General features: G+C 39.9%; 1 protein-coding gene across 2 annotated transcripts in view; it reads right to left on the bottom strand.

The window, feature by feature from the left end:
- INO80 (INO80 complex ATPase subunit) overlaps positions 1-17,361 on the bottom strand; it is a 53,812-nt gene that overhangs the window by 22,896 nt on the left and 13,555 nt on the right. For both annotated transcript variants that reach the window (XM_083610101.1, XM_083610102.1), the window contains exons 8-24: positions 16,545-16,598; positions 15,710-15,913; positions 14,661-14,856; positions 14,434-14,501; positions 13,464-13,673; positions 13,068-13,148; positions 12,624-12,719; positions 11,583-11,642; positions 10,511-10,653; positions 8,915-8,999; positions 7,563-7,680; positions 5,853-5,938; positions 4,689-4,856; positions 4,106-4,239; positions 3,458-3,525; positions 2,550-2,643; positions 1,842-2,019 (exon numbers count right to left, since the gene is read on the bottom strand). In XM_083610101.1, the coding sequence (XP_083466227.1) occupies positions 1,842-2,019; positions 2,550-2,643; positions 3,458-3,525; positions 4,106-4,239; positions 4,689-4,856; positions 5,853-5,938; positions 7,563-7,680; positions 8,915-8,999; positions 10,511-10,653; positions 11,583-11,642; positions 12,624-12,719; positions 13,068-13,148; positions 13,464-13,673; positions 14,434-14,501; positions 14,661-14,856; positions 15,710-15,913; positions 16,545-16,598 (2,043 nt within the window). The remainder of the gene's footprint in view (positions 1-1,841; positions 2,020-2,549; positions 2,644-3,457; positions 3,526-4,105; positions 4,240-4,688; positions 4,857-5,852; positions 5,939-7,562; positions 7,681-8,914; positions 9,000-10,510; positions 10,654-11,582; positions 11,643-12,623; positions 12,720-13,067; positions 13,149-13,463; positions 13,674-14,433; positions 14,502-14,660; positions 14,857-15,709; positions 15,914-16,544; positions 16,599-17,361) is intronic.

Below are 17,361 nucleotides of genomic sequence, written 5' to 3'. Positions count from 1 at the left end.
AGACGCCTTTTGTAGTCCTGCAAGCTACAATCCAGCTACAAGCACAACTGCACTCTGCCCACCTGTATTCAGAGGCATAACGCAGCAGGGCGCATATGGAAGTAACAGCCGCATAAACTGCTTCTATGCAGAGATATATATGTAGAAGTTTTTTAAAACTGCAAGGACCAACTCTTTGTAATTAAAAGTTCTCTCACTCATCCTGGTTAAGCTAACAGTACCTGAAGTACACTGAAAACCTGTTCAAGTTTCCTTTATGCATTATTCACTCTAGTTACTAAATTTAGACAAAAAACAAGTCACACAATGTCCTCCTTCTAATGTAATGCTAAACCTTGGGCTCACACTCTCACCAAGTCTTTGGTGGAGTCATGAGGAGAAATAAGCTTTTGTTTCTGCTTAAGATTAACTGCAGTTTGTCATGTCATTCCAACCCAGACAAACTGTAGTCCATCTTAACTACAGTTAAGTTGAAACAGGCCCATTTCGAACCATAACTTTTGAAGCTGGCTTGCTTCAACTAACCATAGTTAATATCAACCAAAGTTTAGGGTTTGGTTAGAAGAATAAACTGCAGTTAACATAAAACAGAAGCTTTAGCTCTCCTTCTTGCAGTGCCTCACTGGAGGGGGAGAAAGAAGAGAAGAGCACAAAAGTATGAGGTCCACTGTAGTAATATTAAACCCCCGTTAAGCACTGCATCTGAATGCAGCCACTAACTATTGCTAATCTTTGTTGTAAAAGGAGCACCAGTCTGTAGTTTAACGATTCAAACACTATGTACATAGAATAATTATCTTCTAAAGATGTGTCACACGATGTGTGATGTGTCACACGAACCTAACAAAACAGGGACTAAATGGTCTGGTGGGCTACTAGAACTTGAGACACAGACATTTTACAAACGGTTGGTCCAGAAAGATGCACTTCAAAAGCCAAAATGGTTGCTTTTAGCTTGGTTTTGACCCCTTCTCTTCACAAGCTCTACCACGCAAAAAACTATACAGGCTTTAGGGATCACAATTGCCAGATCCTGCAAAAGTGGGACTGTTAGTGATCCCTTTTCTACCATTAAATGCTGGAGCGAGAAGGTAGTCATTACAGCATATGACATAGGGACATCATTTCCAACCTGTGACATAAAGTTAGTTATTACCCCTTCCTTTAACAGTCTGAGATGACATTTATTATTTAAAGTGACTGTGGGTGGGGGCAGTTATAGCACAACCTTTTCCCCTAATTGATGAACAGAAAGCATAGACCACTGAGCATCCCTACATTACAGGTTTCTATTATTCTTTTTATGCAAGGTCTTTCTGCCCCTAATGCAAAGTTGGCATGGGGATAAATTCAAATTCATTCAAAACCAAAACATTTGAACAAAAGGATTGCCTGGTGCAGAATCTTATTTTATTGTAATGCCAAATGGTTAACACAGGTTATGTGTGCGTGGACTGGAAATGCTCTTCCAGCTTAAAAATATTTTTAGATACTTAATACTATTATTTGCTGCTGCAGGTTTAACACTGATGCGTCTTACCACTTTCAATGGTTCTAATTTTTCCACACCGAGAAGCTTCAATATTGGGTAGAATGTAAATAATGTGATTAAGTAACTAAATAGCATAGAGTATACACAACCCTGACCACATTAATCCACTCCAAGATTGATCTATCTATTGATCTATCTATCTATCATCTATCTATCTATCTATCTATCTATCATCTATCTATCTATCTATCTATCTATCTATCTATCTATCTATCATCTTTCTTTCTTTCTTTCCAATTTCATTTAACTCAAGCAGTTTGACTTGCATACAGCTGAAAGTATTGCTTACCTGCAGCAAAGTGCAGCTGTGCAAGTTGGGGGAGGAGAGTGGGAAATTGACATCCAGCAGGAAATCTTTATTCTTCAGACGCTGAGTCTTATGCTGGTCATCTTCTTCTGGTTCTCTCCAGAAACGAAAGTGGTGGAGCCTGTAGGCGGCTTTCAGAGACAGGAAAAGAGCTAACCATCTGAAAGAAATCACAGTAGACATTCTTATTCATACCTCTGCGAACGAGAACTTAAATACAGGCATACCTCATTTTTTTGTGTCTCACAGATACTGCTCCCTGCGAGGACGTGGGTGCAGCTGCAGGCAGCCCGGCTGCTTCCAGGGAAGGGAAGTTCACCACCACCCCTCTTCTGGCCATGGAAGTGGAGCTGGTTAGGGCTGGAGATGGGTTTGTCCCCTTCCCCGTTGCAGCAAGGGGGCCCCTGGCTTAACGGACTACAGTACAGTGTACGCATAGATTTTATCTATGGGATTGCTTCCCTTGTTGTTGTTGTTGTTATCACTATGTCCATTTTTAATGCCTGATTATAGGTTTTGTAATTGTCCAGTATTCCAGCATGGAATATATATAACTATCAGCTGTAAACATTTTGCAAAGACAGATACATGCACCCATTTTTCCAGCCTATTTATATGCAAGTGATTTTTTAAATAAACACCCACCCACCCACCCGGTCATTGTTTTAAGATTCAAACAGAATTGCTCACCTGGCTAGATGTCCCTGATGCATGAGGTTAGCAATCTCTGCTGGAGAAACATCAATAAACCGTAGGAAAGAGAAACAACTCTCTTCTTCAGCACCTATAAAAATGACATGGCTGAGAATAAGCATCTGCTACAGGAAACAAAAGACATGATACAGTGCTGAAAAATGCAGATTCCTTCTACTTAGTACCAAGCTACAAAAGATAGTTGATAATAAGAATTAAAAGTACCATTATACTGGGTGCTAATATGTTCTAATTTGAAGTACAGTCGTACCTTGGATCCCAAACGCCTTGCGAGTCGAACGTTTTGGCTCCCAAATGCCGCAAACCCTGAAGTGAGTGTTCTGGTTTGTGAACGTTCTTTGAAACCCGAGCTTCCTGCAGCCAATTGGAAGCTGCGCCTTGGTTTCCGAACGTTTTGGAAGTGAAATGGACTTCCAGAATGGATTCCGTTCGACTTCCGAGGTACCACTGTACTATGTTCAATTCTGAACAGACTAGTTTAAGATCAATCTCGTTAAATGAGAAGAATTAAACCAATAGAAGGAAAAGCTCTAATGAAACAATGGGGGAAGCAGTGATGGCATACACCAATAGATTTAAGAAGACTGCAGGGGGTCAGTTGGGGGCTCCACAATTGCTCTACAATTCTAAGGTGAGTTCTAAGGTGAACGATTGTTCATTTATTGAGGAGAGGGTGATAAAGATTTCATCTACAGAAAGGAAATTTGGGTTAAGCATTAAGAACACCGAGGTGTAAAACAGTTCAGGAACGGAATAATCAATCTAGAAGACACTGCCTTCCTTGGAACTTCAATTAAAATAAAAATTCTAATCCTAATGCCAATAAAATGTCTTCCTTCACATAATGAAATAAGCTAACTTCACCCTTATGTTTTTCAACCTACCTCTCCTATGGAAGAGAGACTGCTGGATGTGGTCTGGAGCAAAAGGAGAAAGTATAAACTGCAACCACCTATAAATTGACAGAAGAATAAAAATGGGACAATTTAAACATATATTAATTAACTCCTGTTCAAAGTTTTGTGTCTTTTGTATGCTACCCTTCCTCTAAGGAGCTCAGAACATTGTTTTCGCCTAACAATGCTGTGAGGGAGATTAAGCTTCCATTCAGTCACAACAGCTAAAATCCATGAGTTCACAATTGTTTTCTCTAGGCTACAATCACTCTACCAGGGAAGATCCCAAAATGGCTTCAAAAAGAACCAAGAAACCTCTTCCCTGCTGCCCAAAGAAAGGACTTCCTTGTTTGTTTTGAAGCCATTTTTAGTCTTCCCTGGTGCATTTGTGATTTATTATTTCTCTACATCCCACTAACCATAGGTGTGAGTGGCTGATTTTTCACAAAGTAATTAGTTAGAATGATCCCTACTTATTTCGATTTGTATCTCTCGTTCTACAGGGTTTTCAGACTTGCTTTTAAAAAAGGAAACAAAAAATGAAAGGTTAGAATCTGGATCCCCTGCTGGCTCTGGGCCCGGTATAGTAGGTTCACCTGTATCTTCCCTCTTGGCAGATCTGCCAACATTGCTTACCTGTCCCGTGAGTGGTTAAACACCCTGATTTGCCCATGGCGGTAGAGAAACTTTGAAATCTGGTATGGCTTTACTGAAATGTGAAATGGAGACCAAGTTTCTTGTCGTTCAAAGAGTTCTGGGTGATTGCAGACCTATAAATGAAATTTAAGTTGTCAGAAACTGCAGAAGGAAAACATGTGTATTATTTCTTCTTAATAGCTGGAAAAAACCTGGACAAATTGCGAAGCACGTCCTTAATAGGACTACTTGATTAAAAGTGGTTTGAACATCGTAATTTAAAAAGTTAATCATTTTAGGCTAGGCACATGTGAAATCTAGGCAATATAACTGTGTTCTCAATTGCCCATCCTACTTTCTTTCCAAAGGATTCACTCTTCCCAGCACAAATTAATTTGTATTATGTGAAATGGCGAGAACTCCAGCTGTGACCTATTAGCTGCAGCATACAGTCACAACTAAAGACTGACTGCAACTTGTTCAGTGTTGCACTTGAATGTAATGGAATGTAGGTATCTGGTCATTTTTGCTGAAGTGAGCATCAGACAACCATATCAGTGTAACCAGTGTTCACAAATCTCACCTTCCGGAACTGCATGACTAGATTCATGAGGCTACTGGTAGTGTTCTGTGCTTGCTGGGTTGTACCCATGGACGACTGCAAAAGGTCATCAATAGAAATTTTGTTCTTCAAAGCCTGGTACAGTAATTTTTGCCGGCTGGTTTGCTGGCAATACATAAGGATCTCAATCTTAAAGAGAAAGAGAGAAAGAGATTGAAGCATATTAAACTGTTATTGAGAGAAGCCAATAGCAGAGCCAGGTTCAACCCATACACAATCCATGAATGACTGTAGTGGATAGGGCACTCACAGCCAGCACAACCTGATTAAAATTAAAAGAAGGCCCTCCTTGATAAAAAATATTTTTAAAGAGTGCACAAGACAGAGAATGTAGAAATGGGGCTTGCTAGATTTCCCCTGGGAGGGAACAGCATGGATGAGGTGGCAGGTACTTTCAAAACTAAAATCTAGAAGCAGGGAAATAAAACAGAGAGGCAGGGAATGGAAACTAAGCCAACAAATGTTATTTGTGAGATATCATGATGCATTATAGTCAATGTTATGGAATAGGCATAATTTTGTGGACTGAAAAATGCTAACAGTAGCTGCATGACAGAGCATCAGCCTAGATACTCTTGGTATGATAATGCAAAGTCTTCTTTGGACTTTTAAGTCTGATTTTGCAACATTTGATTGTTGCGCTGAAATGCTGCTCATTGCAAATAAAAAGCAAAACCAAAATCCACCCCTACAATTACTATATCGACAATAAAAAACTAGGTTTCACTACTTTCATTTTCATTTTGTCGTATCTCATAACTGCTAGCAGTGACCAGTTTATAAAACTGAAGTGATCTCTGATGTGCGAATGAGCGCATTCTGATAACTGACAAAAAGGTTTGGATACACAAGCTGACAATGCAGCATCTGTTCATTAACTGACTTTGCTTTGTAAAGACTGTGCAGCTTTAAGGATTTTTATGGTCATATTTTATATGAATGTACAAGTTTTGAGAGAAGATGACAATACCATTAGACTGTTCTGGCAGAAGTTCAATAACTATTTGAAAGGGAGAGGCCTTTTGAATTCTGATTTAAGGGAGAACACGAACACTGTAAATTAAAGCCTTAAAAAAATGGAAACAACAAACATGAGGAAAAAAAGAATTTAATTATGTTTGGCACCTTATCTGACAGCTCGTTTTCCACATCTTTTTTGATTCTCCTCAACATGAAAGGCTTCAGGATCATGTGCAAGCGAGAAAGCTGATCTGAAATTTGATGAGAAAGAAACAACAATCTACGATTAAAAACTTGTCAGTTTGAATTTCTTAGTACAGAAAGTGTGGATCTGATGTGTAGAGATCTTTCCTATTCTAATTCATTCAAGAGGGTTCTGGAAGCTTCTCTGTGTGAAATAAACAAGCAAAAGGTTCATGATGTTTGGGCTATTCCTTCAGAGAAGTTGAGTACAGCTGGCTTAAACTGGTTGTGTTATCTTTTTTGTCAAGGTCATGCTATAATAATAGGCTAGAAGGAGCCTGGGTCTCTCTCTTTCCTTCTGGTATGCTGCTCTGTACAAAGCATGCTTAATGTTAAGATTTAGTCATATTATAAGTTATTGTAAGTTTCAGTTAAGTCTACTGCAAGTGGACTTCATATGGACAGTGCCAATCCTGAACGTATTGGATTTGTGACCATTATGCTCATTTGCCTTCAGTAGCAGTAAAGCTCTGCTGGATGAAATATTAGAAGAAGAGTTTGGATTTGATATCCCACTTTATCACTACCCAAAGGAGTTTCAAAGCAGCTAACATTCTCCTTTCCCCTCCTCCTCACAACAAACACTCTGTGAGGTGAGTGACGCTGAGAGACTTCAAAGAAGTGTGACTAGCCCAAAGTCACCCAGCAGCTGCATGTGGAGAAGCGGAGACGCGAACCTGGTTCACCAGATTACGAGTCTACCGCTCTTAACCACTACACCACACTGGCTTTATTAATCGCCTCTGGTCTATTTTTGGCAAATCCTGCAATGTGTTTAAGTTTTCAGTCTGCTAACTATACAGTTGTACCTTGGAAGTCAAACAGAATCCATTCAAGAAGTCTGTTTGACTTCCAAAACGTTTGAAAACCAAATTGTGGCTTCTGATTGGCTGCATCAGGAGCTGCGGAAGCCCCGTCAGACGTTTGGGTTCCAAAAGAACATTCGCAAACCAGAACAATCACTTCCAGGTTTGCGGCATTCAGGAGCCAAAACATCCGAGTTCTAGGGCGTTTGGGATCCAAGGTACAACTGTACATTAGAATTCTGCTCTAGATCGATATTGAGTAGAATTCATGACTAAACTAGATTCTACTATTTTGGTTGTCATTTAGCCAAATTTAACAGCTGTGCCAGCAGTGACCAGCTCATAAAACTGAAGCGATGCAGTCTATGTCTGGAAACTACTAATGAGCACTGACAATTTAAGTTTTGAAAATAACATGAAGTCGTCATAACTAGTAGTTGCAAAGAACCTTATCCTCCATAAATGTGCCTAATCCCCTTTGAAAGGTATCCAATTTAGTGTCCATCACTAGATCTTGTAGGATTGAATACTCAAGTTTATCTATATGTTGACCTAGGAAGTATTTCACTATCCCAAATCTCAGACACTGCAGTATTCTCCTTCCCTATGTGAAAAACTGCTACTGCTGCTCTTTCCAAAAACTCATCTGTAGTCTTATCTCAGCTTCCACAAAAACAATCCTTAGCAGCACATATTAAGTCTATCTGAAAGCAGAGTTAAAAAGCAATTAAGGAACAGTTAACAATTCATTTTGGTCACTCTGGGCAGTTCTGCTCAAGCTGCAGAATTCTCATACAGAAAAGACAGATTCCTGCACAATACTCACTCTCATCAATGGCCGATTTGTTCTCCGCATGGCTTTCGATATCTTTAGAAAACCATTCATTGAATTCCTCGTGCGAGTCAAACAGTGTTGGCATAATGAAATGAAGCAAAGCCCAGAGCTGCAACATAAGAGCAAAAGTAAGTACTAGAAGTTAGCCCACCAAGTAAGTAAACCATAGAGTCTTGCCAGTAACCCTGTCGCCACTTAAAAGGAAACCTTTCAATAACTGTGACAGAGAAGCCCCTCTCCACATCTGATAGTAGGGTGAAACAGGTCTTTCCCTTTTCTAATTCCAAACCCAACCACTAGGATAAAGCTATGGGCACAGAACTCCAGAAAGAGAGGTTGGCAAGAGTGCAACTATGCAGATTGCACTAAAATTATTCTGTTTTCTATGAAAAGTGTCTCAGAGTCACACACGTCTGGGTCACTAGCAAGCTTCTCTGCTAGGAGACGAGAACATGGTGCTGTAAATAAAGAAGCAAGACACAGAATAACAATCTTCCAGATGCATAAAGTGCCCTGACTGTGATTCAAATGCAGAATAAAGCTCTTCTGCCAATTCTCCCACCCTTCATAGCAAATTTTCAGTAGATGTATAAAGGGTGACTGGGTGCCTATTTGCACTTCAGTAATAGTATCCCTTGCTGCTTCATTCATAGTGGGTGCCCCCTTCTGGGACCCTGAAGAATAAGAAAGGGAGAGAGAAGGCCATGTGCAACTAACCCAGCAGTGTAACAACTAAGATTTTGCACCTACTAGAACTGTAAGGGTAAAAAATATCATCTGTGACCAGTGAGTGTACCACAAGGTGAAGCAGGGGCCATTTACACAGTTATTCAAGGGGTTTCTGCTGAACAGTTAAACTATCAATATATGTAATCTGTGCACCTATCAAAATTTAAGCAACTTCATTATCCTAGTCAGTCAGCTTATGCAGATGTTCAAAGTCCATAAGAAATTGTGAAAACACAGAATCATTCATTTATTCTTTGAAAAATCAATTAACTGGTCTATCATGCATCTTTAACACTTTTCAGTCCAATGAATGGGATATAATACTTCCGTTCATTTGATGCATAGTTATTGTTATGGTACAGGGTCCAGGAACATGGGAATGATATGAGCACACATATGTGGATTTCTACTAGAAAAGTTCCCACTGCCAAAAAAGAGAAGCTAGCTTTTAAACAGAAAATAATAGAACTGTTGCAGCCCAAGCAACAAATGAAACTTCAGCCTGTGTGGAGTTTTCTCCCAAAGTAAATGTATTGCTTGTTTAGATACTGATCAGAATATCTTTGTTTATAAATTAATCCAGAATAGTGTGAACTGGAGGGAGTCGTGCATACCTCAGCCATGGTGTTTTGGATGGGCGTCCCAGTCAGCAACAGTCTATTTCGGCACTGGAACTGAAGCAGAATTTTCCAACGAACGCTGAAATACCAATGTTATTTTAATTAATAGAATTTAGCGATGATAAAAAGTGGCGAGAAAGAACATTAATGTATAAGGTATCTTGTAGGAAAGAGAAAAGACTACATACAATTTTCTTATCATGTTAAGTCCCTACATTCCATTTCTTTCCTGAAGTTATTCTAGAGATGCAACATAATGTAAACCATATGTTGTAATATAAACAAATGATGTCAAACATTACTGAGCCATAAATACATCTGACCACTAGCTTCAGTCGTGACCCGCAGTCTGTAGTGGTGCTGCCATTGAAGATGGTGCAGAGGCTGCAGCTAGTGAAGAACGTGGCTGATGGCTGGCTGGCGAGGCAGCCTATGGGATCAAGCATTGCTGCTTCTGAAAGCACTGCACTGGCTGCCAGTGAACTACCAGGCACAATTTGAAGTGTTGGTACTAGCATACACATCCCTTTGTGGCTTGGGACCCAAGTACCTAACAGATTGCCTCCCCCAATACAACCATCTCAGACTCTATTGAGTGGCAGGTGAGGCCACAACTCGGTTGGAGCTAACACAGGATAGGGCTTTCTCAGTGGTGGTTCCCCATTTATGGAATGCTTCCCCTGGAGAGGTAGGTCTGAGGTCTCCCTCATTACTTTCAGAAGGAATTTAAAAACAATCCTGCTTACCCAGGTATTTAATGGCAAAACGATAATGTCCTGGCAACGCTGAAATCACTGGCTGAGATAATGTTTTTAACCATCTTTAGATATGTTTTTTGTTAGCTATGTGTTTCCCAACCTGAGCTCCTTTGGAAGGAAGGTTGGGATATGAACTGAATTAATGAAATAAATATAATAATAATACCCAGGGATTGTACAATATGCTACAGAGGACTCAAAGGGAAACATCTCCTCTGGGGAGCCGGGATTACTGCATTACAGGTTCAGTCAAAGTTTATAGTCTTGGATCTAGTGCTTGCAGGGACAGCGTCTTCTATGGCTGCTTCAGCAAGACTTTGAGAGCTCTCCAAGGTCCTGCAGGTACCATGGATTCCTGCATATCGACGATTGCCTTGGGACGCTGCCAGGTTTCTCACAGGAAAAGGACAGCTTTCCATTCAAGTAGGTTAACACAACCCCAAGAATTTCAAGGAGGTGGGTGCTACCGATCAATTCCAACTCAATAACTTGTTAAGAAAGATTTTGGGGAAACATTCTTGCATCCAGTTGAAAAAGTGAATTTTCCAGTCACAAACTGCCCAGATTCCTTTGGGATGATAAAGTATGGGCACCTTGATTTATGTATCAAAATTTATATACTGCTTGATTGTGTTTGGGTTTTTTTAAATAACCTTCTAAGCTATCACAACAGTGTATATCCAAACTAGGTCATGGCAGCTTGATCAGAGATGGAAAAGTATATAAAAAAAGAACTACAATATTAAGCATTTTAAGATAGTATAAATCTGTTACAGCCGTGTTTCCTATTCTATCACTGGCCAAAAAGACTCAGATTTTTTTTCTTTCTTACCTAGAGCTACTCTTCAGTGCCTGTGCCTCATCTAGCACCATGTATTGCCACTTAACCCGTTGAAAATACTTCACATCTTGGACTACAAGCTGATAACTGGTGATCACGACATGGAAAGGAGCATCCTGAGTATACAAAGTCTTCTGCAATTATGAAAACATATTTTAGTTATATAAACTGAGTTGACTCATCAGTGATACTAAGGTAAAATATCTGTATTCAGGAACTCACACATTACATTCCCCATCTTTTTCCATATTCAATGCCTGAGTTAGTGGGGGGGGGATCCACACACCACATTAAGAACATTGTTGGTACTCTCCCTTAAAATTATACCTCCAATTTCCTAACTAGAAGGTCCTGTATCATAATGATTTAAACCATGACATGTAGTTCTACCACTCAGGAAGCAATCTGCTTGCTATAGTCAGACTTCCACTTACATTGTTCTAAGAGTCAGGGCCAAAGTAGTAGCAGATTCTTTCATAAGAAGAGCTCAAATGTTGGAGCAGGGAAGGGAAATTCCAAGAAGTTCAGAACAGAAGCACACAAGGAAAGGGGAGAGTAAGCATAGATGCTGCAACTGGACAAGAGAAATATAGGATATATAATGTGGACTACTGAGAACTGGGACTTAAGAAGAAGAGGAGGAGTTTGGATTTGATATCCTGCTTTATCACTACCTGAAGGAGTCTCAAAGTGGCTAACATTCTCCTTTCCCTTACTCTCCCACAACAAACACTCTGTGAGGTGAGTGGGGCTGAGAGACTTCAGAGAAGTGTGACTAGCCCAAGGTCACCCAGCAGCTGCATGTGGAGGAGCGGAGACGCGAACCCGGTTCACCAGATTACGAGTCCACTGCTCTTAACCACTACACTAGGAAGGCTGTACAATATGTGATTTAGAAGAAACACAGAGGTAGGTATCGTAGGGAAGATGAATATTAAACTAAAATTGAAAACAGGAACAGCATAATAGATACATTTATCATTTGTCCTTTGGGTATATATTTTCATAGTCTATTGTAAATGAACAAGAACCAGAAAGGCTTTTAAAATAAGTTAAGACGTACCTGACTCCAGAATTTCCTGATCACTTTTCGGTCATGGGGATTTCCCCAGTAAGGTAGCACCTAGGACGGACACACAAACAAATGTCAAGAAAGTGCTTTCTAACAAATCTGAAGAGAAGTGGAACTATTTCATATTTCTGCCCTATGCAAAACACACACACCCCCAAAAAAATCCAATAAAGCATTATTTTTCATGAAGGCAGGCTGAAATCAGAGTGCAATTCATAGCGTAAAAGAAAAATGCAACAATATTTCTAAAAGCACAGATCCTATTTGTAAGAAATTGCTGAACAAGAATAAAAAGTTGATTGCAGCATCAATTTCTCTTTCAAATGTAATACTACATGTAATGCTACACTGCCATCTGCTGATAAAGCTAGGAACAGCATAAAACAAATTATGTGTATGTATGTACAGTATAGTTTCTCTAAGGCGCTTTTCACTTTATGCGACAAACATATGAAAATTGTGGTTTTTTGTGATAAATATGTAAAGTGTGAAGTAAAGACATACAGTCCCCAAACAGACATTGTACATATACCAAGGAGTTGCACTCCTCCGGTTGTTGTCTGCAGCTTGGTTAGGGACATGTTCTCTTCCCTCCACACTTTACATGCTTAACATGAAAAATGGTGGTAAAGCCAGCTGCCATGTATAGTGTGAAACAGCTTCAGATAATAATAATAATAATAATAATAATAATAATAATAATAATAATAATAATAATAATAATAGTAGTACTTTATTTATACCGCACCTATCTGGGCAGCTCCCAACAGAATATTAAAAACACGATAAAACATCTAGGAGGACTTGTGGGTTAGGCACTGGGGTGATGGGACAATCCTCTCAGTGTACTAAGACCCCAAAAAGGTTATTCACCAGAAATTTAGAAAACAATTAAGAAATTACAGCTAAAAAGGCCAGGGAGAAGAGGGGAGAGAATGAACCAACATGCTTATTACACCCTCTCAATTTTCAGTCTAAGCATATAATAGAACAGGAAGTTAACTGTGGAATCATTTCAAGAATGCTTGTTACCTTAAACCTAGGAACAAATCTGGCAAACTCCTGATGCCAGTTGTTTAGGGTGGAAGCCGGTGAAATAATTAAAAAGGGTCCCCAGATGTTCTCTCTCTGGAAGAGGAAAGAGAACTTAACTGAATCCGAAAAAACATTAAAATGAAATATTGTGTATAAACAAAATATATAGGCTATGAGGAAATTATGTAGAAAAATATATACAAAGCTCAGTTAAGATAATGGAGCAGTAGCGCTATAGATCAGGAGGGGGTTGACTAATACCAGGAACACAGAAAACATTCAGCTATATAAGTCCTGGAAAGGCACTTAAGAATAGCAAAGCAGGTCAATTTGGGTGATGTATGGACTGAAAATAAATGTCAATGCAGAAATGTGTAAGCTGAGGTCCATTTAAACCACATACTAAGTACGGGGGTTGTAAAAGACAAAGAATCCACCTACCTCAGCCAGATGTGCTAACAAGGCAATACTCTGCACTGTTTTACCCAACCCCATTTCGTCTGCCAGGATTCCATTGATGCCCTGCAAGAGTTACAGCCACTTTACAAGTCTAGTCTGAGCAAGACAGACTAAAATGCCCAAGAGACAGCTAGAAAATCAGTAAATTACTGAAGCCCGCTATCCTCCCTCAAACATCAGGTCCCACTTGAAAGTTCCATAATATCTGATAATCTGTCAGGTTATCCCTGATACCATATCTTGAGTTGTCCTTATAAAGGATTTTTTAATTACAAGACTATGAGCCCAGTTCATCTATTTGCAATGCATCCCTTTCCCTGGAGCTCTACCAAGAAGGAACTCGGCTCAAAGAACTAGCTTCAAGTAACAATCGCATACCTGCTCATAAAGGTTGGCCAGCCAGTTCATGCCTTTCAGCTGGTAACCTTTCAGTTTACCATTGAAAATGGTAGGCTGTGGAATGTCCTCTCCTGCCCGGATAGATGGGTTGGCAAGGCTGTAACTTTCTCCGAAGCCGCTGCCAGACCTGTTGGCAGCCCGAAGGGCTGCTGCCCGACTCTCTTTAGCATCTTCATCAAATGACCGTGTCTAAACAAGGAGAAGTGTGGTGGGGGGAAAGGTTATAACCCCATGAAAGCTTAGTGGAACGCCATTACTGTTGGGAAACTGTGTATGTGCAGCTACTCACACAGAGTCAATTATGGTTTGGCAGACAGCCAGAAGGCAATCTGAAGGAGTAAGTCTGCCTGGTGATAACAGAGACATGGAGACCGCTCCCTGGTTGGTCAAGCTCTCTCAAGGGAGTGATAATTAATGGCCTACTAACTGTTAGTTCAGTGGTTCGTGTAGGAGTTGTGTTCCGTGTCAGAGAGAGCTTGCTAAAGATCTGTTTTCTGTTCCTGTAAATAGTCCACTGTATAAAATAAACACCTAACTACAAGTACCTAGTTCCTGCTTCGTCTATCCTGTCTGCAGCCAAGTCGCCAATTGCTTCCGTAGTTTCTGCGTGTACTCTGCTAGGTCTGGCTAAGGTCCTGCAACTAGTCAGAAAGTTGCGAAACACCAATAGGTTTTGCCAATAATTACCAGTGGACAAACCTCAGTAGTTTCTATATGAGTGTAATCAGGGTTAACAAACTCACTGTAGTAATATTTCCCTTTAACTTGCTCTTGCTTTAAAATCAGCAGAAGCCAGCTTTCTCATAGTTTTGATAGACACAGAATTCCAAATTAACAGATTAATGGTGCACAGACTAAACCTAGTAATATATAAGGCAAGCTTAAGTGTCCCGTTCCTGTCCCAGGCACTCCAGAACACTTTACTCCATTGTTCTTTCTGAGTACTTACCTGGGCCTGATGAATCCGATAGGCATCTTCGGCATTCTTCAGGGCCTGAGCCTTGTAGTAGTTACTATCTGAAAATACCACCAAATTTGGAAAAAGAAACAAGTCCACATGGATTAATCTCAAGGCTTCATAGATAGGCCAAACACACACATATCCAAAAGCCTGCAATACAGCAATGACTTGCATGATTCACCTAAATCATGCCGGAGTTCAGTTCAACTCCTTACCATAATCCTCCTGGGTAATGTTGACTACGACTCCTCCACCAATATCAATCTGCCTCTGGATAGAACTGTCTTCAAGTTTCCTCAAGATTTCCTCCTGGATTCCATCATGTCCTATATCACGTTTGCGGCTCATGAAGTGGGCATACAGCTCAGTCTGCGTAATCAGGAAGTTAAGCTTTCTCTGCTGCCGTTTAGCCTAAAATAAGTTACAGAAGGACACAGGAAATCACAAAAGTGCTCACTTTGGCAGGACATATACTAAAGTAACCTCAAAAGAAGTTAAAACAATACAGGTAATTTTGATGACTGTAAACATATTGAAGACTTAATTATATCCTTGTACCATTTTAATATCAAAGTGATGACAATCGCCCTACCACGGCAAAAACATTTGTTCTTTCTTGCTAACCTTGAGATGAAATCTTATGAAAAGGCACCGTATGGTAAAGTATGCCTTGGCTGGATTATACAAAATTAAAACAGAAAATAGATCTTCGATGGCAACAAAAACAAAAGACATTTTCAGATGAAGAGAAACACAGCCAGGCCTTTCTTTAGTGGCTTGCATATTGACACGATAAAAGATTACTGTTCAGGGCATGTAAAGAGATCTTATTTCTCAACTAAAGGAAACCAGTATTTTAAGTACCAGCAGCCTAGCACAGAAAATTGTGCTATGCAGGCCAAAGGACACCTGGCTTATCAGATGCGCTTAAAAAGTAGCACTCAGATCTGCACCAATGTATCCAGAAACATTAAAAGTATTTCCCCCAGGTCAAGGGTGAGGAAAGGTTGGCCCACCAGTTGCTTTTGGCTGAGTTGGAGTTCAAGAACACCTGGGCAGCCACAGGTAATCTAAAAGTAACAGCGTGAGGAGCACGGCATTTTTTTTAGCTGGGAATTAAAAGCAGTTGGAACACAATGATAAAAAGAAATAAAAACTGTTCTGCAGTGCATTTGAGTCTCTTGACGTACAGAGCACTGCAATGACTGCAGTTGATATCTCGGTTCTGCTGCCTAAATGTCACCTATCTGCGACACAGTCTCACCTCTCTCATCTCCTCATCCAGTTTGCGCTGCTCCAGTGCCTCCTTCTCGGCTCTTTTGCGGTGTTCTTTCTCCACTTTCTCGTATTTCTTCCAGTAAAGAAGCATCTCCTTTGTAAGGCGGCGAGCCCTCGGTAGAGTCTCCTTGCAGTTCTTTTGGGCTTGGATAGCTGCTCGACGCACCTCTCTCATACACTGGTGAGCCAGCTACCAAGGGAAAGGTAGGAAAGATGGAATTTGAAGACTGCTTGGAAATGGCAGCTAATTCAAAATACTGCTACAAGATAGCAAACTGAGACTGAGCATTAAGAGTCCTATTATGCCAGTGCTTCACTGGCACCAGGTTAGCTTACAGGCCAAATTCAAAGTGCTAGCTTTGACCTATAAAACTTTTCACAGCTTAAAACCAGTATATCAGAAATAATTCCCCGTCTCCACACAATCAAGATGTCTTTTTCTGGGTTCCCTTGTGATCTGAGGTGCAACAGGTGGTTACGGGGGAAAGGGTTTTGTTTTTTGTTCTTTTAGTAATGGCACAAAACTGTGGAATGCTCTCCAGGAGGATTGCCTAGTGCCTATGTTGATGGCATTTTGGGGCCAGACAACGCCCATTTTAAATTTTCCAACATCTTTACTTCAATTGCTTTATCTGCTTCTTTTGGTCTTTAGGGGTTTTATGTTTCTAATGATTTCGGTTGTATTTCTGATTTAGTATTGTATTGTAAGTATACGATGGCATATAAACTCCTATAATACAAAAATAGAATAATATAGATTGAAAGGTTTCACATAAAGTAAATTTCCATCTTGTATTAAAATAATGTATGATGCATCTTACCTTTCGACTGTTGCTTAAAAACAGGTTTCGGGCAGAAACTTTTTGTTTGTATGCCTATAAAGAAAGAGTTAAAGAAATCATTGCCTGGTCACATTCTTAAAAAGTAATTTTACTGTTTCCAAATATATCTGAATTACAATATCAAAGTGTGAGTTGTATAGACAGCTGACTGTTATAAAAATGATCAAGCTATGGGGCATGCTACAGCTAAATAAAACACAAATAAACCCCCCCCCCCCAAAAAAAAGCTATGATCAATATCACCAAGGAAGTATGTCATTTGCCTTTAATTCCTGAAAACAATTTTTCCTCCTATGGTAAAACGACTAAGTTTCTCTCTACACTTGTTACTCTCTTTCTTTCAACTACATAGGTGGTGGATGACCCTTGCTCCAAAAAGTGTGGTCGAAATTAAAGGGTTTAGGAACTCAGACCGGTCCAAATTTCATAAAATCATACACAGACTTTACTAAAACAAAACTCTACAAGAGAGAAAAACTCCAAATAATTACACACGATTAAAATAGCTCAGAAGGTAAGAAAACAACAAACACTTATCTTATATTAAATTATCCAGCTAATTAACAAACGCTTACACTGAAATCTCAGTAGGCTGGGCAACAGAACAAGTTGCTGTCAAAAGCCCAAATAGATGCTGACCTCGGCTTGGCTGGCTGCCAAGAGCTCCCACCAAACCAGGTTTTATGGGAACATAGACCATGGACATTCACATCTTTCACCCATTTACCTTGTGACACCAGCCTTGAAGCCTTAACAGGAGACTGCTGTATGTAAGCTCATTATTTCTGAGGTTCTA

This window comes from Podarcis filfolensis (genome assembly GCF_964270895.1).
Source record: "Podarcis filfolensis genome assembly, chromosome: 1".
Taxonomy (NCBI): domain Eukaryota; kingdom Metazoa; phylum Chordata; class Lepidosauria; order Squamata; family Lacertidae; genus Podarcis; species Podarcis filfolensis.
This window is presented reverse-complemented; position numbering and strand designations above follow the sequence as displayed.